The 23,906-nt window shown below is 43.6% G+C and overlaps 2 protein-coding genes across 2 annotated transcripts; both read left to right on the top strand.

The window, feature by feature from the left end:
• The first annotated feature begins 1,726 nt into the window (after nt 1-1,726).
• Nucleotides 1,727-2,957, top strand: LOC127326842 (disease resistance protein RGA5-like). The gene is made up of 3 exons (XM_071822597.1): nt 1,727-2,260; nt 2,387-2,650; nt 2,877-2,957. Exons 1-3 carry the CDS (start codon nt 1,727-1,729, stop codon nt 2,955-2,957), a joined length of 879 nt encoding a protein of 292 aa, XP_071678698.1.
• Nucleotides 2,958-7,823: 4,866 nt separating this feature from the next.
• LOC139829744 (disease resistance protein Pik-2-like) lies at nt 7,824-9,419 on the top strand. Its single transcript, XM_071821871.1, has one exon. It carries the CDS (start codon nt 8,176-8,178, stop codon nt 8,923-8,925), a length of 750 nt encoding a protein of 249 aa, XP_071677972.1. The 5' UTR covers nt 7,824-8,175; the 3' UTR covers nt 8,926-9,419.
• Nucleotides 9,420-23,906: the final 14,487 nt, after the last annotated feature.

Raw genomic sequence — 23,906 nt, 5'->3', positions numbered from 1 at the left:
CACTTCATTCGAGGCTGCATCGAGGATGGGACTGTTTCGGTCAAGTTCATTGGCACTGAAGATCAGCTTGCAGATGTTCTCACAAAGGCCCTTGGTCATGTGCGATTCCAGCAGCTCCGTGAGAAGATCAACATTGTCAAGGTTAAGTGAAGTCGCTGCATCTGGCTTAGGGGGAGATTGTTGAATAAATCCAGTGCAGCTCCCTGTTCTTGCTAGTCGCAGGGTTTAGGTGTTAGGTGTTTTCTGAACTTTTTCCGTCAGTTAATGGTAGCTGTTTAGGCTCCAAGTTTGCTTAACAACTTGGAGCGATTCCTCCGCATTACTTGGTCCGTTCGTGGGATGGCACGAACATTGTGGATCATGGCATCGTGTGAACGTTTGTAGCCCGAATAAAAGGAATGAGACAGACCAGAAAAGTCGCAAGTTGTGCGCGGCGCAAACTCTCTCACTCTCGCTCGTTCTCTAAATTTTGCCCTTCTTCTTCGTGTCCGATCGTAGATAGGGAAAACAAAATTGTTGCATCAGGAAGATTATGCACACATTCAATTGTTAGCTCATAGCTTGACCTCCATACCTATTTCAGAATGGAGTGGCAACTGGCCGGCGAACCCAAGAACTTGGCAACCACTCCCAAGGCCGACAACTCGCACTCGCTCCGCTACGCACTTGCTCTGTCCAGGCTCTTGCCGTGGAGTCCGAGGCTAAGATGGCTCTCCTGTACCTCACCACGGCACCTTGCTCCCCCCACCTTATCTCCTCCGACTCTGTCGGCCGCGCCACGCTGTACCATTCGGCATATTGCAACTCGTGTCGACATTGCTATATTCAACCGTGGCATGGCCTACACCGAGCGGCTCATCCACGTCTTCTCGACGTACCCCGCACCAGCAGGCAGAAGCTCATCCATGATGACATGATATTTCGCAGCTCCAACAGCTTAAAGCTCTTACTCTGAGCCACCAACGGGGTATCATTTCGTTTCATGTACCTCGTAATTTCTAGGAGAAGTCCAACATTGTAGAAGGGCCTGCACGATGACATGATCTTTACTGAGCCAGTCATGGACTATGCCTGTAATTTTAGAAAAATCAAGTGTCTGGGCCAGCACCTCTGAATCCCCTCGCTACTCGTCTCTCTATTCTGAAGAATAGAAGTTTCGTTACATCTAACTACGTCTGAAGAAGAAAGATCCAGATCGACGGTGCTGGAGTCGTCTCATTCACCGAGTCGACGTTTTCTATAACCTGGCTTCGGCAAGTTACTTTTATCTTTCAGTTGAACTAGTTACCGATGTAAGAACGTCAGCTATGTAATAGTTAAGACGGGTCGGTGGGAGTGATCATATACATTTTGAAGGTCAAATGGTTCCTGCTGTAAGCCAATGGTTCGGTTTCTATTTTCTTCGGCCCTAAAGGAAGATCATATACATTCTGAAGGTCAAATGGTTTGATTAACCTGTGTCTAGCCAGGATCGGTTCTGGCTCTTACTTTTTCTTGGTTGCACACCGCATTCAGCGGTCAAATTTTGTCTCTTTTCAAAGCTGGGGTTTCCCTCGATTTTCATTAATGGAAGCCACAAGAAATAGAGTTCAGAACAAAATAAAAAAACTCAAAGGTGTCAGATCATTTCAGAACAAGAAACAGAGTCATAGAGTATGATCATCTGGACAACATGCACACAGCACAAGTCAGATCATTTAATGTCACCGGGTGTCATATTGCTGCGATGCCATCACGTTTAGGATTTCAAGCATTGCGTGTGCTAGCTATAGAAGACTGCACTTTTATGAAAGATTATGCCTTTCATCTTGAAAACCTTGGGAGGTTGCATCAGCTGAGGTATCTCGGACTGAGAGAGACACCTATTAGTAAACTTCCTAAAGAGATAGGGGAACTTAGGTTTCTGCAGACAATAGACTTGTGGGAATGTAAGAATGTAGAGGCATTGCCGCAGAGCATTATTCTGCTACGACAACTGAAGTGCCTCCGCGCTGGAGGTGCAGCATGTAAGCCCATAAGTGTGCCAGATGGGATGGGGAACCTAACATCCATGGAAGAGCTATGGCTGAGATATGTCGACAAGTGTCCAAACTTTGTTCAAGAGCTCGGCAAGTTGACCGAACTGAGGAACCTTAATATTTGTATTGAACTTCCTGAGAGTTGGATGTGCAAGACATTTGTAGAATCTCTAGGCAATCTGCAGAAAATACAAGTCCTATCTCTTCATGCTCTAAATGCAAAGCTCAGCTGGGAGGGCTATGTGCCTCCTCCACAACTTTGGCATTTGACCTTGACGACAGTAAACGCCAGACTGCCATCGTGGATTAATTCCACGCTCCTTCCAAACCTTGTCCACTTAAAGATTTCTTTGGGTGATGCGATGTAGGCTCATGACCTGGTGACACTTGGGGAATTTCCAGAGCTCCTACGTCTCGAAAGATGTGGAAGTGACAACGACATCCCTGTTGTTATGGGTGGCAATGCCTTCCACAAGCTGAGGAGCTGCAACATGACTGCACCGTTGAGGTTTCTACCGGGGGCTATGCCGAGCCTCGAACGTCTTGAGTTTACAGTCCATGTACAGCCCTTGAAGGAGGCCAACTTTGACTTCGACTTTGGTAGCTTGGAGAACCTCCCTTGTCTTCGAGAGGTGAGTGTTTTCATTTGTTGTTACCCTGATAAAGCGGAGGCGGATAAAGTGGAGGCAGCGGTCAGGCATGCGGTCCACAACCATCCCAATCATCCGATCCTTCACCTCATGAAATTCAACCACGTTGTGAGTGCTAATAATATACTTACTTCCTTGTCATATGCATAGCAAATTATGAAGAGTTAGAACTCAAACGGTTTGTCTAACTCCTCTTTCTCTATTTTAGGCGGTTATATTAACGTTGACGGCCGCGGCGCTGCTTTTCACAGAGATCATGCTGATGTCAATGAATGAGCAAGTGAGCTAGCTATGATCAAGAACGTGCAATCTATTCTACCTAGCACATGCTAGGTATGTGTGCACTAAATTATGCGCGTACGTGCATGATGATCTGTTCGCATGCATCACATCAGAAATATGTAGCATATATGTGCTGTGCAAATCCATAAGACACACTTAGCTATTTTTTATGCTAGAGTTACCCAATTAACTTTTGTTCTGTAAAATGGAAGTTGTCAGTTCTAATTATTTTCATAATCTTTGAATGGCGACGAAGTAGAAAGGAAGAAAGATGGAAAAAAGGACAGAGAAAATTCGACATCAAGTAGGATTGATATTCGATAAGAATGAGAAGGAATGAATGGATGAGAAAAGAAATTAGAAATGTATAGGGGAAGAAATATGTCGTGGTCTTCGCTCTCATGTGGTCCTTATGCATCTAGTAGAGAGTGAGGGGTGACCGTGGACCGCCAAAAAGCAAAGTCATCACGTTACGTAAGCTGGGTTTGCTAGTCAAGATGTGGCTCGACGAACTACACGCATACACATGTTATGGTTAGTCAAGTTTAGTCTTTTGCGAATTCTTTAATGTCTGCACGGAAAAAGATTGAGATACGATTCACAGAGCTAAAGATGGTGACTTCAAAATGCTTTGATATGACTTTAGAGTTTATAATATTCTTTATTTGTCGCTTTCGTTTCAGTTTCTTTGATTTCGATGTAACGTATTTTCTTAATTAATAAATCGGAGCGTTGTTCTAGAAGATATACAAGTATGCATTGTATTGCTTATAGTATAGGAAAGTTCTCAGTGTGAAAGGAAGAAAGAAGAAAAAAGGACAGAAATATCGACATTTTTGGATTGATACTGAATAAGAATGAGAAGGAATGAATGACGAGAGAAGAGAATATAAATGTACAGGGGAATAGATAAGTCGTGATCTTCACTCTCATGTGGTCCTGATGCATGTAGTCGGAGAAACGATTCACGGAGCTAGAGATGATGACTTTAGACAGCTTTGATATAAATTTAGAGTTTATGGTATTCTTTATTTGTTGCTTCTATTTCAATTTCCTTGATCTGATGTAACATATTCTCTTGATTAATAAAGTCAGGGTGTTGGTCTAAAAAATATAAATGTATGCATTGTACTCCCTTCTTCCAAAAATAGGATGGATATAGTTTTTGATCAAAGTCAAACTTTTTAAAGTTTGACTAACTATATAGAAAAAACATAAACATCTACAATACCAAATACACATAATATGAAAGTATATTTCACCATCGTCCGAACAATATAGGTTTGAGATTATAAATGTTGATACCTATTTCTATATAGTTGGTCAAACTTTAAAAAGTTTGACTTAAACTAGAAACTATATGCATCATATTTTGGGAAGGAGGGAGTATTAGTTACCATTAATATAGGAAGGTTCTCAGTGTGAAAGGAGGAAAGACTTAATAAAGGACAGAGAAATCGACAGAGACTTGAATTGATTTGGGATAAGAATGAGAAGGAATGAATGAACGGGAGAAGAGATGAGACTACGCTTTCTGCGGGAGAAGAGATGAGACTATGCTTTCTGCTCTCGTGTGGTCTGTATGCATGTAGTCGAGAGGGAGCGGTGACCGCAGACCGCCATAGAGCTAAGTCATCACGTAATGTCGTGAGTGTTTACTTGTCAAGATGTGGCTCGAGGCTGATATGCATACACATGTATGGTCAGGTTAAGCTTTGATATACACATATAGAGTTTGTCCATATTATTTGTTGGTTTTTTTTTTCCTGTTTTGCTTTCTTCGATCTGAGGTAATATATTCTCTTAAATTAGTAAAGTTGGATCGTTGGTCGAGAAAATATGAAATTGTGCACCATTCTCCTATTAATTAACCGATTTCAAGTCGCACTGACATAGGAAGGTGCTCAGTGTGATAGGAAGAAAGAAGTTGCACTGACATTTTTTTTAGGGAAGAAGTTGCCGGACATAGGAAAGACAAATATCGACCGCGATTTGAACCTTATTCTCATGTGACCAGTCCCATTGATTTCTGGATAAGAATGAGAAGAAAATAGTGGACAGGAGAAGCGTTAAGGAAAACGATAAAGGAATAGATAAGTTGCTGGTTTCCACTCTCGTGTGGTTATATATCCCATGTGCGGTTTACTAGTCCTCCTCGAAACAGGATTTCACACCACTTTATAAATAAAGCTCCACGGCCAAACCGATACAAAGTGATGAGAAAACCCACTTACAAAGCAGATCAAAGATAAACAAAAAATACAGGAGTAGCCTCACCCCTACGAAGCAGCCGAGACTACTAACTAGAGGTGCCACCACGCCTCCTTGTGAAACCACCGGACGTAGTCACACCACACCTATCAAGTTGTCGCCGAAGAGGGCCACCTGCCCTCTCGCTCCGGTCCGTGGAGCGCCGATCCTGCCAGCAGACAACGAGGACGGAGAGCGGTGAAAACATGGTCGTGTCTATAAGATAGGAGGCCGCCGAGAACGCCCCACGCTAGCGCTAGAAGTGCCTCGAGATAAGATCCGAACTTGCCAACCGATGACACCGGGAGGATGCTGAGAGGTACCGGAGCTCTACGACGACGCCCCAAGAGGGTAATGACGCAACACGCCGCCGTCGTCGAGATCGAGACGATCAAGGGTTTTCACCCGGAGCTCTACGCAGGGAAGGTAACCACAACGACGCCCCCAAGAGGGTTACGACACCCATAGGCATCGCCGCCGCCGGCGCCGAAGCGCTGAGCTTTCGCCCGAAAAACCTTCGCACCACAACCGGTATCTTGGACCACCTACTATCACCAAGAAAGGCCTCCAGGACATGATCTGGGAGCCGCCATTGCTGAAGCGCCGCCAACACCAGGATCCCCCGCCACCCGCTCCTCGCCATCCACACAGCCAAGAAGAGAACCATCACCACCGCAACGCCGCTCGCCGGAGACCCGGCCTCGCAGTCCACCTTCCGGGGCCGCCGCCCCGGCGTCCCAACTCAAGCCGACGAGCCACCGACTCCTTTCAAAAGAGGGCTTACTAGTCAAAACAGTTGTCCCGCCGTCCACCTTGATTGAAGCATGCATAGCTACCCAACACTACACGCTCTACAAAAGAGGGATTTTTACGGTAGGGACTGGCAAATATCCACTGTCCAGATAGGAGACCCAATGGTCTGGTTTAATCAATACTTGTTGACCAAATGAGTAGTATTTTTTCACCAAAGAGCAGATTCGGCATATGCAAAAAAGACATGCATTCATCTAATATAGGAAACTTTCTTATACTAGTTTTCTTAGTTTGACATTCTTTATAATATCTTCTTTATTTTGTTCCTTAGACTAGTTTCCTGGTACAAACAATCCTTCCATATGGCTCACAAAATCGGATCAACACGTCACGAATTAAATGTGGGATGCCAATACTAGCCTTATTATACTCTAACAAAGGGAGACAAAGAAAGGAGACAGGCGATCAGCAGGCGGCGGCCATTGTAAAACCCATCTAGGATTTCGCCCCCCTCGCCGGGGACGCTGCTGGTCCGCTCCGTCTTCGGTGGCCTTGGGGCCTTGGAGGTGTGGCGGACCACGGCCCCTCGCTGGCGGAAGGACTCTTGTTCTTTGTTTAGCTTGTTTTTCAGTGTGTTTTGGGGGATGGTGAGGCGACGGCTACATCCTGAAGTCAGAATAAGGTCCTTCCCGTTCTATCCTCGCTCCGGTGGTGCGTCTAGTGTCGGCGGAGGGCACGTGGAGTCATGTGTCCAGCGGATCTTTTGGGATCCGGTCGGTTTTCATGTTCGTTGGTGTGGTTTCAGGTCAGTCTCTTCCAATTTACGGTTGTCATCATTGGCGATAATTGATACTCAGGTGCGATGGTCCTTTGGGACCTTAGCACGACGACTTTCCGTCTGTCCACTACAACAAGCTCTACTACGACAAGCTTTGCTCGGCTTCGGTGATGGAGGGGCGAGGACGGCGGCGCGTCTTCCGCTCGCTCTAGTGTCTGTAGTCGTCACTAGGTGGTCCAAATACCTATTTGTAATTTTTGTTACTCTTTGGGCTGTTTGTACTACTGTTCATGATTATTAATAGATCGGCGGAATTTTCGCAAAAAAGGGAGATGAAGGAAAGTTTAAAGGAAGTCTGTAAGTCTCAGTCGAGAGATGTAGTAATTTATCACATAGGGCAAAAATAGCGTTACACGGATCTTAATTTACGATGGACGGTTCTCGGCGTTAACTAGGACTTACAGTAGCAAATTCTCAGTCGATTGATGAATAGAAACACGAAGTTCAGAATAGTCAGAAGCAAGTGGACCCCAGGCACCGAGGAGAGGACATGTGTTGAAGATGATATCGCGAAGGAGACCGTATGATGCATCAATCGATCGATTTTAATCATCTACCTATTTTTAAAGTCATCCCCGTCAATTTTTCGGTAATTTAATACTACGCACGTATTTATTTTTAATTGATTCTCTTCACTCATGCTATTCTCATGTTTTAAAATTCTAAAGTCGCACTTTTTTGTGTGTCCAGGTCGAAATGGACAAATGTATAACCGATCACAAGAATATTTTTCGGAAAAACCAAGCCAACTTGTCAGTGTGATTCAAGGCCCACATATACCACGCAAGGTTGTCCCAGCCGAAAAGTTCAACCTTAGTTGTCTCTTCTCAGACACAATTACAAATTTACATCTTCAAGTTATCAATTCGCATGAGATATATTTGTTGAATTAATATTTCAGGCAAGAGGTATGTTGCAACTGACAAAAAGTGTATCACAGCTGGATGATGGTAATAGCAAATGATGTATCTACATCACTACTTCGCGGGTTCCAGGTGCATGATATGCAATTTATTTCTCTTTTTTCTGGCATGCTTTGTTAACTAGAGATATACCATCAAGTGGAGGTAAAATAGGCAAGGTCTTGATCGAGCCATATCTATGGTAAGTATCATTGGAATATCAAATCGTGGTGTGGCACGATTGCACTTACCGTAGTAACAAATTAAATCAAATCCCTATCGTGATTTCTTACCCAGTGATTTGTCCAAAATACTTCTAAAACCAATGGTGGATATACCTCAATACTACTAGTCCTATGGACTAGTAAATTGTACCGTAAAGGACCTCCTACAAAAACCCCACGTCCCACACTCACAACAACCAACACACATGCATTTGCTATCTAAACAACAAAGCAAGAGAGCCTATCGACCAAAACGCCATGGACCTCGCAACGGGGGCGCTAGGCTCCCTCCTCTCCAAGCTGGTCGAGCTCCTCGCCGATGAGTACAATCGGCTGAAGGGCCTGCGGAAAGATGTCGAGTTTCTCGAGAGCGAGCTGAGGAGCATGCACGCCGTCCTCCGCAAGGTGGCGGAGGTGCCGCGGGACCAGCTCGATGAGCAGGTCAGGCTCTGGGCCAACGAAGTCAGGGAGCTGTCTTTCAACATGGAGGATGTTGTCGACCGCTTCCTGGTGCGCGTCCAAGGCCCTGACGACCGCATCAAGAGCTCACACAAGCTGAAACGGCTCATGAAGAAGATGGCCGACTTGTTCACTGTGGGGAGGACTCGCCATCAGATTGCCCACGCGATCAAAGACATCAAGGGCCAAGTCGAGGATGTGGCTGCACGCCGTGATAGATATAGGATCAACGATATTGTGGTGAATCCAACCGCCACAACAACTATTGATCCTCGTCTGTTAGCTCTGTACAAAGATCAGAAAGAGCTCGTTGGCATCCAAGAAGCATGTTCTGAGCTAATCAACAGGTTGGCCAATGGGAACAATGATGTGTCCACGCAAGAACTCAAGATACTGTCCATTTTCGGATTTGGCGGGTTGGGCAAGACGACTCTTGCCAAAGCAGTGTATCATGGGATTAAAGAACAATTTGAGTGCATGGCCTTTGTTTCTGTGGGTCGGAATCCTGACTTAAAGAAACCTTGTCAAGAATATCCTCTTCGAGCTTGACCAAAAAAAGTATGAGAATTTCAATGAAGCAGGGTTGGACGAAAGACAGCTCATCGATGAACTTCGGGGTCTGATTCAAAACAAGAGGTGTGTACTCTTGTCCACCATATTATTCATGTTCATATATGTTAACCCAGCACGGAATTTAGTCTTGTACTATATAATCTGGATAATAGCATCCATGACTATGGCATAGGTTGTGAGGCCATTTCTACTGACATAGTGCGTGTCATGTCATGTTATAGGATGGACCATTAGAATAGAATAGTCTAACTATCAAGGTTTGCATTGTCCGTGATGCTTAAAAGTAATTGCACCCATGGACATCGATCATTAGACGGCTGGGGTATGGAGTCGATGGTCAAATTTATGGCAAAAAATCACATAAAACATTCATAAGCATGCTATTAGGACAAACATTCATAAACTTAGTTCTTTGTCATTTGCCGGTGGGAACAATGACACAACCAATTGAAATTCATTAAATCACATAACCAAGATGTAAAAATCCATTTTAGTTTCCCCTATCACGCAGTTAATGCTATTGGATTTCTTAGCTATAATACATGTCAACACCCGGATTTTTAAGTCCAGATGCCTATTATGCCATACATCGCAATCCCAGGAATATTGTTTTTGCGAGACATAATAGATTGATATCACAGAACATCATGCATTACAAACCATAATTGTCTTACATCAAAGGATCACATGATCCAGTTTTACAATAACAGTTGATCTAATGATCAATTACAAAACACACAGCGGAAGAAGCGTAGTAGCGGTCCATCTGTTCCACAGGCAACGCTTGACGTCAGGAGTAGTCCTAGTTATCATAGACGTCCTGCTGTCCATCTTCACGGTACTGGTGCTCCTCTTCATAGTCTGGTCATTTGAATAGCCAGGGACATAGCCATGAGTACTTTAAAGTACTCGCAAACTAATACTAATGTAAGCACTATCAACAATGGTAAGGGGGTTCTAAGATCTAGGTTTATTTGCATAAAGCCAGTTTTATTTCATAAGCACTTAGTAATAAAAGACTCTTTATTTGCCTAACTAACTCAAGTGGGAACATTAGTGTCATTCCCACAACTCTGTTGTGATTCAAGTCAAATTCATCTTTCAAGTTCAAATCACAAGTCACCGGTCACATGTAACATTTTTTGAAAAGTTCTGACGACGGAACAGTATGGCCTTTCCAACCGTCCATAACCGTGGACACGGCTATTCGAATAGGTTTACACTCTGCAGAGGTTGTACACTTGTGCCACAACTTTTGATTATATCCGTCAGGGATAGCCCTGAATAATCATACTCAGTATGCGGATCATCAACCATAACCTTTCACTTACATACCCTAGTATAGGAACCTCTCCCCATGAGTTTGGCCTCCCAGTGATAGCAATCTGCTAGCCTGGGAACTGCACAGGGCTTGGGCCGGACATTCACCTCTTTTTAACGTCGTTTCTTTGGTTGTGGAGGCAGCTTTCGGCATAACCCCTATGACGCTTGTTTAGAGGGAACCCATACTAAAGTACATAAACTTCCAGTTAAGCCCTATCCATAATCAGGTATTGTGGGGGTACTCTAAAATTGGAATGGTATCGCATCCGAACCCAATCATCAGTTTTTGTCAAAATCACCAAGTCATTCAGATGTCATATTTACCTTCAAAACTTTCAATAGAAAGACTCATCATTCCAAGGTTTTCAAAGTCATTTGATTCACATGCTCCCATCTAGAGTAGTCAATTTTAATTTTAGCACTAGCAACTAGTCATGAGGGGTGCTAACTAACTTGCAGCTCTCTAGGCTAAATTTGATACTCTTGTAGTACTCTATACTTAGACCAAAGTTAACTATAAAAGTAAGCTTGGATAATCAAAGTAAAATCTTGTAAGAATAAAACTTGGGATTGGATCCTTAAACATAAAGTAATGGTGCAATGGTGCCTTGCTCTAGTAGAGCTTTGCATTAGGGTAGCTTGCAAGAGTATAGCTTGCCTTGATTGGTACAGTTGTCAAAATGTTCTTCTTCTTCCTCGTAGAAGACCTCCTCCTCCTGGTAGTCCTCGGTACTAGCGTCTATAAACGGATACGAGGCATACAATCACCAAACAATACTTAAGTGCTAGACTTAACACACAAAGGGTTCACCCAAGCTATCCTAGTATCACAACATTACTAACAAGGGGGTTGGCTTTGTTTGCTTTTTAATAAAACTTGTAAGAAGGATAATTTCCTCTTATTGAAATATGGATTAGGGTTTCTATTTATTTCCTTTTGAGAAATAATTTCCTCTCATTGAATCTTATTAAGATTTAATCTCCTTAATTAATAAGTGTGAGATTATGTTGACCAATGTCAACACTTCACATTTATCATTTGGGAAAATGATTTAAATGAGATTCTATATCTCATGCAATTTAAATATTACTTTAGGAACAGTTTAATATCACTAAGTAATGCAATATGAGGTTCTATAACTAAGATCATTTCCTCATATTGTATTACTTGGGACAAAGATTTAAATGAGAGAATAACTCTCATGTCATTTATTAAATAATTTATGGTAGTTTAAATGGACTAGAAATGGCCACATAGCCATTATTTTGCTCTAGCCCATGATCATATGAAACAACCATGTCATGTTTTTACATATTCAATTAGAGTTTTTGAAATGTGAATTATGAGAATTGGAATCAACTCAAAATTCATTATGGTTGATTTTTAATAAATGTTTGTATTTGAAAAAGGCCCTGCCTTGTTATTTTTACTACAAGTGTTCTACATTAAATCTAGGGTTGAGACCAGTGTAGTTGGCTAGATAATTTTATCAGCTTTCTAGAAATATAAAATTCATCAAATTTGGCTTAGTAGATTTTGTTTTATTAAATTTTGAATCGAGCACCAGTATTGAATTCAGCTAAATTGATTTAATTCAAATTCAAATAATTGGGCTTGGCGGGAAGACGAGATGGGCCAGAGAGAGAAAAAGGAAGCAGGCCGGCCCAGCAGTGCGTCTCGCACACGCGGGCCGCCTGACAACGGGCCCCACTTGTCAGCGACTCGTACACACCGAATCGGTATGATTTAAAGAGGGCCGCTGGATTAGAACGAAGATCGACGGCTGAGGCGCGTCGTCTCCGTCGACGAGAGCAAACCCTGGCCGCGGCGAGGGTAGGGGGTCGGAGGGTCACCTGGGCTCCGGCGATCGTCGGCGAGGAGGCAGGGCGACGTTGCGATCGATGGTGGTTCTCCTGGTACAAACGGCGGCTCCTGGGGCGGCGCCAATCGTCGTCTTCGTCTGCGGCGGCTCCGCGGACTCCGGCGAGAAATTGAGGCGGCTCCGGCGGTAATGTGGAGGAGGAAGGGGTCGAGGAGGCTCAGGAGGTAGAGGGGATGCTACTGGTGTGAAGAAATCATCCAGGGGATGCCCCCTTTTATAGCGGCGAGGGGTGGCCGAGGGGGTGCGGGCAGGTGAGTGGTGACGTGTCAACACCCGGATTTTTAAGTCCAGATGCCTATTATGCCATTCATCGCAATCCCAGGAATATTGTTTTTGCGAGACATAATAGATTGATATCACAACACATCATTCGTTACATACCATAATCGTCTTACAAATAAAGGATCACATGATCCAGTCTCATTACAACATAGGGGATCTAGAGATCCAAATACAAATCACATAGCGGAAGCGAAGTAGTAGGGGTCTTGGTCCATTTATTCCACAGGCAACTGTTGACGTCAGGAGTGATCCTAGTTGTCGTAGACGTCCTGCTGTCCTTCCTCCGGGTTCTGGTATTCCTCTTCATAGTCTAGCCATTTGAATAGCCAGGGACACAGCCATGAGTACTTTAAAGTACTCGCAAACTAATACTAATGTAAATACTATCAACTATAGTAAGGGGGTTTTAAGCTATAGTTTCATTTGCAGAAAGCCAGTTTTATTTCATAAGCACTTTAATAATCAAAACCTCTTCATTTTACTAACTTAACTCAAGTGGGAAAATTAGTGTCATTCCCACAACTCAGTTGTGATTCAAGTCAAAATCACCTTTCAATTCAAGTCACAAGTCACCATTCATAGTTTTAGAAAAGTTCTGATGACGGAACAGTATGGCCTTTCCAACTGTCCATGACCGCGGACGCGGCTATTCGAATAGTTCTACACTCTGCAGAGGTCGTACACTTGTGCCACAACATTTGCAATAATCCGTCAGGGTTAACTGGCCCTGATTTATCACACTCCGTGTGCGGACTACCAACCATAACCTTTCACTTACATATCCTAGTATAGGCACCTCTCCCCATGAGCTTGGCCTCCCAGTGAAGACAGACAGTCAGCCTGGGAACTGCACAGGGCTTGGGCCGGACATTCACCTCATTTCACATCATATCACATCATTTCGTTTGTTGTAGAGGAAGCCTTCGGCATAACCCCGATGACGCTTGTTTAGAGGGAACCCATACTAAGGTACATAAATTTCCAGTTAAGCCCTACCCATATCAGGTATTGTGGGGGTACTTGCAAAATTGGAATGGTATCGCATCCGAACCCAACCATCAGTTTTGTAAAAGTCACCAAGTCATTCACAAGTCATATTCACCTTCAAAATCTCTCAATGGAAAGACTCATCATTCCAAGGTTTTCAAAGTCATTTCATTTCACAAGTTTCCAACTAGAGTAGTCACTTTTAATATTTAGCACTAGCAACTAGTCATGAGGGGTCCTAAATAACTTATAGCTTTCTAGGCTAAGTGTGATGCTCTTGTACTACTCCATAACTAAACCAAGTGAATCATAAATCAAAAAGTAACTTTGATAAATAAAATACAAGAAAGCTTGTAAAGTAAAAACTTGGGATAGGATCATAAAGTAAAAATGTAATAGTGCCTTGCTCTTATATAGCTTTGCACATGGGAACTTTGCAAGAGTGTTAGCTTGCCTTGATTGGTGAGGTGATCAAAGTGTTCTTCTTCTTCCTCTTGGTAGAATACCTCCTCCTCTTGATAGTCTCCGGTACTAGCGTCTATAAACGAATACGAGGATACAATCACCAAACAATGCTTAAGTACTCTTAATTAGCCTTAGTGGCTCACACAAATGATCTAGCATTCCTACTTAACATTTATCAAAATTTATGCTAGGGTTTCCTCACTTAGTATTAGGAAAATAATTTCCTCTGATTGAAATTGGAGTTAGGGTTTCTCTTTAGTTTGTGAGAAATAATTTCCTCTCATTGAATCTTCTTAAGATTTAATCTTCTCAAATAACCATGTATGATCACATGTTGACCAAGGTCAACACTTCACACTTATCATTTGAGAAAAATGATTTAAATGAGATTCATCATCTCATGTGATTTAAATACCCATTGTAATTTAAATACTATTTTGATTTAAGTTCCCCAAGTGAGCAAGTATGAGACCATCTAATTAAGGACATCACATTACTTCATAACACTTGAGAAAATGATTTAAATGAGGTGTTACACCTCATAGATTTAAATTCCTAACATTTGACATGGTTTAAATGGGCTAGTTATTGACTACATAGCCAATATTTTGCTTCTAGCTCATGATCATGTACAGAACCCATATCATATTTTTGCATAGTAAATTAGAGGGGTTGAAATGTGAATTATGAGAGGTGGAATCACCTCAAAATTCAAAAGGGTTGATTTTTAAGATTTATTTGAATACTGAAAAGTCTCTGTCTTGTTAATTTTACTATTCAAAATCTACACAAGATATGGGGTTGAATCCAGTGGGGTTAGTTAGATTATTTCATAAGGATTCTGGAACAATTTGAATCACTAAATTTGGATGTGTAGATTTGAAACTATTCAAATTCTAGCAAAGACCAGTATTGAAAATTTACTGAATCATATTAATTTGAAAATGGCTAAGTGGGCTAGGCGGGAAAGGAATGGGCCGAAAGATTTAAAACGCAGAGGGGCCAGCCCAACTAACGCTGCGGGCCAGCTGACAGTGGGTCCCAGTGGTCAGCGACCCAAATAACCCGAAGCGGTACCTTGCAACTGGAGCCGTAGGATTAGATTGAGGATCGACGGCCGTGTGTCGTCGTCGTCGTCGGGGAGAAGGGCGTGCTGCCGCGGCGGAGGTAGGGGGTCGGCGGCGAGCTGGGGCTCCGGCGATCAACGGCGACGAGGCAGGGCGACGTGGTCGAGGACGGTGAGCTCAACGGTAGTCGCAGCGGAGCTTGAGGTGGCCTAAATCGACGGATTGCTCTGCGGCGGCTCGCGGGTCTCCGGCGAGAAATTGGACGGCTACCGGCGGCAATGTGTAGTGGGGAGGAGTGGAGGAGGTCGAGAAGAGGATGGGGAGCGAGATGGTGTGAGCAATTCATCACGGGGTGGCCTCCTTTTATAGGTTCGAGAGGTGGCCGTGGGGTGCTGGCGAGGGCGACCATGGCGCGGCTTCTCTGAGGCGCGAAGGGGCAAGGTGATAGGGGCGTGCGCTTCTGGGCATCATGGCGAGCACGACGCGCGTGAAGGGACAGCGAGGGGAGGACGGGAGCGTCTTTGGCGTCGTCGCCGTCCCGGCAAGACGGCGCGGCAGGGTTTCGATCATGGCGACGTTGCCAGTGCTTCCGCATGCCAGTGAGGATGTCTAGGAGGGAGCAGGTGAGTAGGAGCGTGCGTGTGCAAACGGCGGGGGCGAGGGGAGGACGAGAGCGACTAGGCGAGGCAGTGTCCTGTGGCGTCCAGTGACATGCCAGTGCGCGCGCTGGCGTGTCTGTGCGTGGTGATCACGATGCGGCTAGGGTTTTGGAGGCACCTTCTTGGCAAGGGATCATGTCTAGCTTGTCTAGCATTGTCTGAGGAGTCTAGATGACAAGGTGAGATGGAGAGGAGAGGATCAGAGAGAGATTTGGCATGAGTGATGGCATGGGCATGGCATGGTGATGATCAGGTCACTTTGTGGCTTTTAGCAGCAATGGCAAGTACTTGGTTTGGTCCAGAGTACTAGCAGGACATCAATGATCATGAATTAAAGTTGGTTTAGCCCAAAATCCGTTGGATCATAGCATGTGTGTCAAAAGCAAATTCATGCCTGCCACGTGTTTGACATAATGGCCGCATGAGAATTTTATTCAAATTTTGGAAATCTTTTTAGTGAATCTCATTCATATATTCAGAGAGGTAGAATGGTGGTGGTGATGGTCAATTTGGTGAAGGTTTGCAAGTTTTCAAAATTTGGGGTGATCTTCACATAGTCTCAAAGTCTCCACTTGTCCTCTATTTTCTGGTCAACCTAGGCAAAGTCAACATTGATGGTCAACATCAAACTTGTTCACCTTGACTTGGTCTTGGATGAGGTGGCAAGAGTTGGTCAAGTCTAGTTGAAGAATTGTTAAGTAGAAGGGCTCAAGGTGGGTAACATGCTAAAAATGGGCAAAGTGACCATTATCACATGTTAGTGAAATTTGATTTTTCCTTTGATTTGATTCTGGTTTCTTTGATGCAATTGTGTTTGTTTTTGATATATAAGTGTTTCACAACCAAGAGAGCAAGCAATGGTGGCCTTGGTTGAGGTTTTGCAATTTTGGCCAAAGTGTATGTGAGTGAACATGGCATTTTCCCACTATTTGATTTCTCTCTATTTGATTTGACTTTTCTTGACTCAAATGTGATTCTTATTAGTTTAGGAACATTTCCAAACCATTGAAACCATTTCAAAAGGTCTAGCTCAAAGATTTGCAAAAATGGCCATAAACACATGTATGCGATGAATTGCATTTTTCTTAATTTCTTATTTTCCTTTTCTTTGCTTTACTTAGGCATGGTCTAGGGTCCAATTAGTGTGAGATTAGGTTTAGAGATGGTTTCACACCATTTGGGCAAGGTAGGAGTGCATAGGACAAGAATTGGGTATTATAGCTATGTGCCACATATGCCTCTATGCATATGTTGCATTTGATTTTTAATTTGACTTGGCTTGACCCAATTGATGTTGTTGAGTGTTGAAATGGTATAGAGGAGTGATCCATCCATTCACAACAAGTCCTAGGGTCAAGATCCTCAAATTCACAAATTTGCTATTTACTCTCATATGCCTCTATGGCATTTTTAGTTTCCTTTTTATTTTCTTTGGTTTCAACTTGGATTTGGTTTGATAAGTACTAGGTAAGGTTTATGAAGGTTTTCCAAACCTCTAATCAAAGTAGAAAGGTCTAGGGTAAAGTTTTCCAAAAATAGCCATAGGCACATATGCCTTTTTCTTATTTAATTTCCTTTTATTTTATTTTATCTTGGATGGCAACAAGGGGTGTGAGGTTTAGGGTTTAAGATCATTTCAAAATACTATAACAAGCAATCATGGCAATAGCACAAGAATTAAGCAAGATCACTATGTATCAAACTTAATTTAAGAAAAGTTTTTGTTGGTTCCAAAATTTGGAAATAGGGAAATTCATTTGTTTTGTTTTGAAATTTTTGGGATGTTACAAACCCTTCCCCCTTAAACAAATCTCGTCCCGAGATTTTAAGAAAATTTAGGTTCCTAAGAGAGATTGAGCAATTTTATTAACAGGGAAACATACTTGGCATAGCCTGGGGTGCTTCCTGGGCTTCAGTGGCATTTATGTGGTAGAGGCGGCCGTTATTGTTGTTCTGGTTCCTTTTACCTGCGAAGCGGCGCTGTTGCTGGGCAGGTGCAGCAGTATTGGGAGCAGTCTTGGCAAGTTTCTTGGGGCATTCATTTGAGTAGTGGCCTACAGTGCCACATTCATAGCAGGTGATTGTTGCCTTGTCCTTTGGGGTGATGGGGGTAGCATTGCTCCCAGTCCTCGGGCCAGTGTTGGTGTTGTTGTTGTTCCCATTGTTGTTGTTGCTATTGTGGTGGTTGTTGTTGTTGTGGCTGTTGTTGTTGTTGCCTCCGGTCTTCGGGGGTCCTCCGTTGTTGTTGGGGTAGTTGGGGCGATAACTCTGAGCAGTTGGCTTGTTATGCCTTGGGGTGAATCCTCCAGAGGAGTTGTTGCGGTACTTCTGGTTATGGTGGGGTACACTCTGGTTCATCATCCTGCGCTTGCGGTTCTCATTGGCTTGATGCAGCTTTCCTTCCATCTGTATGGCTGAGTCCACTAGGGCTTCCAAGTCAGCGAACGGAATGTTCACTAACACAGTTTGCATCTCGTCGTGCAGTCCGTTCAGAAATCTCTCCTTCCTTTTCTCGTTGGTGTCGGTCTCATCCGGGGCGTACCTTGACAGAGTAAGAAACCTGTCACGGTATTCCACCACGGACATCCTTCCTTGCTTGAGTTCGCGGAACTCGTCTCTCATTTTCTTGATCAGTCCTTGGGGTACATGGTATTTGCTGAACTTGAGTTTGAAGTCTTCCCAAGTCATCATCTGTCCCGCATTCATTGCGTGGGCACTTGTCCACCAGGCTCTAGCAGGTCCTGACAGGTAGTGGGTGGCGAACAGTACTTTTTCTGCGGCTTCAACTCCCGCAACTTCGAGGTTGTTCTCCATTGTCTGGAGCCAGTCATCAGCATCAAGAGGCTCTTCAGTCTTGTTGAACATCGGTGGGTTGGTGTTCTGAAAGTTCTTCAGCTTCGATCCAGGGTGATCGTGGTTTCCATGGCCTTGATTGTTCTGAGCTATCTGTTGCAGCGCAGCGATGTTGGCTTGTCTTTCAGCTCTCTCAGCTTCTCGGTCTGCCATCATCATCTGCAACATCTGCAGCATGGCGTCTTGGTTGGTGCTGCGGGTTGGAGGGGCCATCTGAACGTTGAGGTAGATGATAAGATATGAGGGAAATTTATATGGTTTGTTTGGGTAAAGTTTAAAAAGTTCATAACTTGAAAACTTGAGTAGTGTTACGGGGGTAAAAACCAACAACACTTTTTCATTCATACCAAGCATCACACATTACAAAGCTAACACACCGTTGGTTTGAAGAACCATTCATTCGTTCTACGATACAAGGGGATCCTGATACACAACTCACACCTACGAAAGTGCTTTAATGATACTACTCTTCAGGGGGGGATTCTTCGTCTTCACGGGTAATGTGCTTGGCGAACGGCGTTGTCCAACTCCTTGCAGGTCTCGTACAGCATGTAGTCGAGGTAGGCAACATAGTGGTTCATCTCCGGGTGCGGGGGCATGATTAGTGGTCTTCCCATGTGGTCATGTCTTGGGTAGTAAATGAAGCGGGTATTCTGGAGCTTGTTCACATTCTGTCCGCACAGACGGGAAATTGCTTCTTGCATCGCTCTGACTAGTCCTTCCTTCCAAGTGCTTCCCGTTACAGAAAACCAGATGGTTTCCCATATTGGGGCTCCAAGCTTTCCTCTCAGATCTGCAGTAACTTCCCACCGAGGTGGTCCTCCCGATGGATTGTTGAGGGGTATTCCGAAGAACTCGGGATACGGGCGTCCTAAATAATCAACCAGTTGTTTCAAATTTTTCTCGAACATTAGGTTTCCTCCGTGGCCAAGCTGATAAGACTTGCAGGTGTACTCCATCTGTGAAGAATTATGATGAGTAAGTTAGAGGATTTAGTAGGGTGTCAAAATTTTATGTAGTAATATAAAAAGAATAGGACATAACTTTCTTATTTTGAAGAAGATCTCAAGGATAAGAGGGGGAATAAGTTTTCATAAATAATCACTTCATTTGTTTTGAAACTAAGTTTTTCAGACGTCCATTCTAACTAGGGTCTCCTAAGGTCAACAATGGCTCTGATACCAACTTGTCAACACCCGGATTTTTAAATCCAGATGCCTATTATGCCATTCATCGCAATCACAGGAATATTGTTTTTGCGAGACATAATAGATTGATATCACAACACATCATTCGTTACATACCATAATCGTCTTACAAATAAAGGATCACATGATCCAGTCTCATTACAACATAGGGGATCTAGAGATCCAAATACAAATCACATAGCGGAAGCGAAGTAGTAGGGGTCTTGGTCCATTTATTCCACAGGCAACTGTTGACGTCAGGAGTGATCCTAGTTGTCGTAGACGTCCTGCTGTCCTTCCTCCGGGTTCTGGTATTCCTCTTCATAGTCTGGCCATTTGAATAGCCAGGGACACAGCCATGAGTACTTTAAAGTACTCGCAAACTAATACTAATGTAAATACTATCAACTATAGTAAGGGGGTTTTAAGCTCTAGTTTCATTTGCAGAAAGCCAGTTTTATTTCATAAGCACTTTAATAATCAAAACCTCTTCATTTTACTAACTTAACTCAAGTGGGAAAATTAGTGTCATTCCCACAACTCAGTTGTGATTCAAGTCAAAATCACCTTTCAATTCAAGTCACAAGTCACCATTCATAGTTTTAGAAAAGTTCTGATGACGGAACAGTATGGCCTTTCCAACTGTCCATGACCGCGGACGCGGCTATTCGAATAGTTCTACACTCTGCAGAGGTCGTACACTTGTGCCACAACATTTGCAATAATCCGTCAGGGTTAACTGGCCCTGATTTATCACACTCCGTGTGCGGACTACCAACCATAACCTTTCACTTACATATCCTAGTATAGGCACCTCTCCCCATGAGCTTGGCCTCCCAGTGAAGACAGACAGTCAGCCTGGGAACTGCACAGGGCTTGGGCCGGACATTCACCTCATTTCACATCATATCACATCATTTCGTTTGTTGTAGAGGCAGCCTTCGGCATAACCCCGATGACGCTTGTTTAGAGGGAACCCATACTAAGGTACATAAATTTCCAGTTAAGCCCTACCCATATCAGGTATTGTGGGGGTACTTGCAAAATTGGAATGGTATCGCATCCGAACCCAACCATCAGTTTTGTAAAAGTCACCAAGTCATTCACAAGTCATATTCACCTTCAAAATCTCTCAATGGAAAGACTCATCATTCCAAGGTTTTCAAAGTCATTTCATTTCACAAGTTCCCAACTAGAGTAGTCACTTTTAATATTTAGCACTAGCAACTAGTCATGAGGGGTGCTAAATAACTTATAGCTTTCTAGGCTAAGTGTGATGCTCTTGTACTACTCCATAACTAAACCAAGTGAATCATAAATCAAAAAGTAACTTTGATAAATAAAATACAAGAAAGCTTGTAAAGTAAAAACTTGGGATAGGATCATAAAGTAAAAATGTAATGGTGCCTTGCTCTTATATAGCTTTGCACATGGGAACTTTGCAAGAGTGTTAGCTTGCCTTGATTGGTGAGGTGATCAAAGTGTTCTTCTTCTTCCTCTTGGTAGAATACCTCCTCCTCTTGATAGTCTCCGGTACTAGCGTCTATAAACGAATACGAGGATACAATCACCAAACAATGCTTAAGTACTCTTAATTAGCCTTAGTGGCTCACACAAATGATCTAGCATTCCTACTTAACATTTATCAAAATTTATGCTAGGGTTTCCTCACTTAGTATTAGGAAAATAATTTCCTCTCATTGAAATTGGAGTTAGGGTTTCTCTTTAGTTTGTGAGAAATAATTTCCTCTCATTGAATCTTCTTAAGATTTAATCTTCTCAAATAACCATGTATGATCACATGTTGACCAAGGTCAACACTTCACACTTATCATTTGAGAAAAATGATTTAAATGAGATTCATCATCTCATGTGATTTAAATACCCATTGTAATTTAAATACTATTTTGATTTAAGTTCCCCAAGTGAGCAAGTATGAGACCATCTAATTAAGGACATCACATTACTTCATAACACTTGAGAAAATGATTTAAATGAGGTGTTACACCTCATAGATTTAAATTCCTAACATTTGACATGGTTTAAATGGGCTAGTTATTGACTACATAGCCAATATTTTGCTTCTAGCTCATGATCATGTACAGAACCCATATCATATTTTTGCATAGTAAATTAGAGGGGTTGAAATGTGAATTATGAGAGGTGGAATCACCTCAAAATTCAAAAGGGTTGATTTTTAAGATTTATTTGAATACTGAAAAGTCTCTGTCTTGTTAATTTTACTATTCAAAATCTACACAAGGTATGGGGTTGAATCCAGTGGGGTTAGTTAGATTATTTCATAAGGATTTTGGAACAATTTGAATCACTAAATTTGGATGTGTAGATTTGAAACTATTCAAATTCTAGCAAAGACCAGTATTGAAAATTTACTGAATCATATTAATTTGAAAATGGCTAAGTGGGCTAGGCGGGAAAGGAATGGGCCGAAAGATTTAAAACGCAGAGGGGCCAGCCCAACTAACGCTGCGGGCCAGCTGACAGTGGGTCCCAGTGGTCAGCGACCCAAATAACCCGAAGCGGTACCTTGCAACTGGAGCCGTAGGATTAGATTGAGGATCGACGGCCGTGCGTCATCGTCGTCGTCGGGGAGAAGGGCGTGCTGCCGCGGCGGAGGTAGGGGGTCGGCGGCGAGCTGGGGCTCCGGCGATCAACGGCGACGAGGCAGGGCGACGTGGTCGAGGACGGTGAGCTCAACGGTAGTCGCAGCGGAGCTTGAGGTGGCCTAAATCGACGGATTGCTCTGCGGCGGCTCGCGGGTCTTCGGCGAGAAATTGGACGGCTACCGGTGGCAATGTGTAGTGGGGAGGAGTGGAGGAGGTCGAGAAGAGGATGGGGAGCGAGATGGTGTGAGCAATTCATCACGGGGTGGCCTCCTTTTATAGGTTCGAGAGGTGGCCGTGGGGTGCTGGCGAGGGCGACCATGGCGCGGCTTCTCTGAGGCGCGAAGGGGCAAGGTGATAGGGGCGTGCGCTTCTGGGCATCATGGCGAGCACGACGCGCGTGAAGGGACAGCGAGGGGAGGACGGGAGCGTGCTGGCGTCGTCGCCGTCCTGGCAGTACGGGCGCGGCAGGGTTTCGATCATGGTGACGTTGCCAGTGCTTCCGCATGCCAGTGAGGATGTCTAGGAGGGAGCAGGTGAGTAGGAGCGTGCGTGTGCAAACGGCGGGGGCGAGGGGAGGACGAGAGCGACCGGGCGAGGCAGTGTCCTGTGGCGTCCAGTGACATGCCAGTGCGCGCGCTGGCGTGTCTGTGCGTGGTGATCACGATGCGGCTAGGGTTTTGGAGGCACCTTCTTGGCAAGGGATCATGTCTAGCTTGTCTAGCATTGTCTGAGGAGTCTAGATGACAAGGTGAGGTGGAGAGGAGAGGATCAGAGAGAGATTTGGCATGAGTGATGGCATGGGCATGGCATGGTGATGATCAGGTCACTTTGTGGCTTTTAGCAGCAATGGCAAGTACTTGGTTTGGTCCAGAGTACTAGCAGGACAGCAATGATCATGAATTAAAGTTGGTTTAGCCCAAAATCCGTTGGATCATAGCATGTGTGTCAAAAGCAAATTCATGCCTGCCACGTGTTTGACATAATGGCCGCATGAGAATTTTATTCAAATTTTGGAAATCTTTTTAGTGAATCTCATTCATATATTCAGAGAGGTAGAATGGTGGTGGTGATGGTCAATTTGGTGAAGGTTTGCAAGTTTTCAAAATTTGGGGTGATCTTCACATAGTCTCAAAGTCTCCACTTGTCCTCTATTTTCTGGTCAACCTAGGCAAAGTCAACATTGATGGTCAACATCAAACTTGTTCACCTTGACTTGGTCTTGGATGAGGTGGCAAGAGTTGGTCAAGTCTAGTTGAAGAATTGTTAAGTAGAAGGGCTCAAGGTGGGTAACATGCTAAAAATGGGCAAAGTGACCATTATCACATGTTAGTGAAATTTGATTTTTCCTTTGATTTGATTCTGGTTTCTTTGATGCAATTGTGTTTGTTTTTGATATATAAGTGTTTCACAACCAAGAGAGCAAGCAATGGTGGCCTTGGTTGAGGTTTTGCAATTTTGGCCAAAGTGTATGTGAGTGAACATGGCATTTTCCCACTATTTGATTTCTCTCTATTTGATTTGACTTTTCTTGACTCAAATGTGATTCTTATTAGTTTAGGAACATTTCCAAACCATTGAAACCATTTCAAAAGGTCTAGCTCAAAGATTTGCAAAAATGGCCATA

The sequence above is a fragment of the Lolium perenne genome, chromosome 6 (assembly GCF_019359855.2).
Source record: "Lolium perenne isolate Kyuss_39 chromosome 6, Kyuss_2.0, whole genome shotgun sequence".
Lineage (NCBI taxonomy): Eukaryota > Viridiplantae > Streptophyta > Magnoliopsida > Poales > Poaceae > Lolium > Lolium perenne.
Note: the sequence above shows the minus strand (reverse complement) of the source record. Positions and strands in the feature narration are given on the sequence as shown.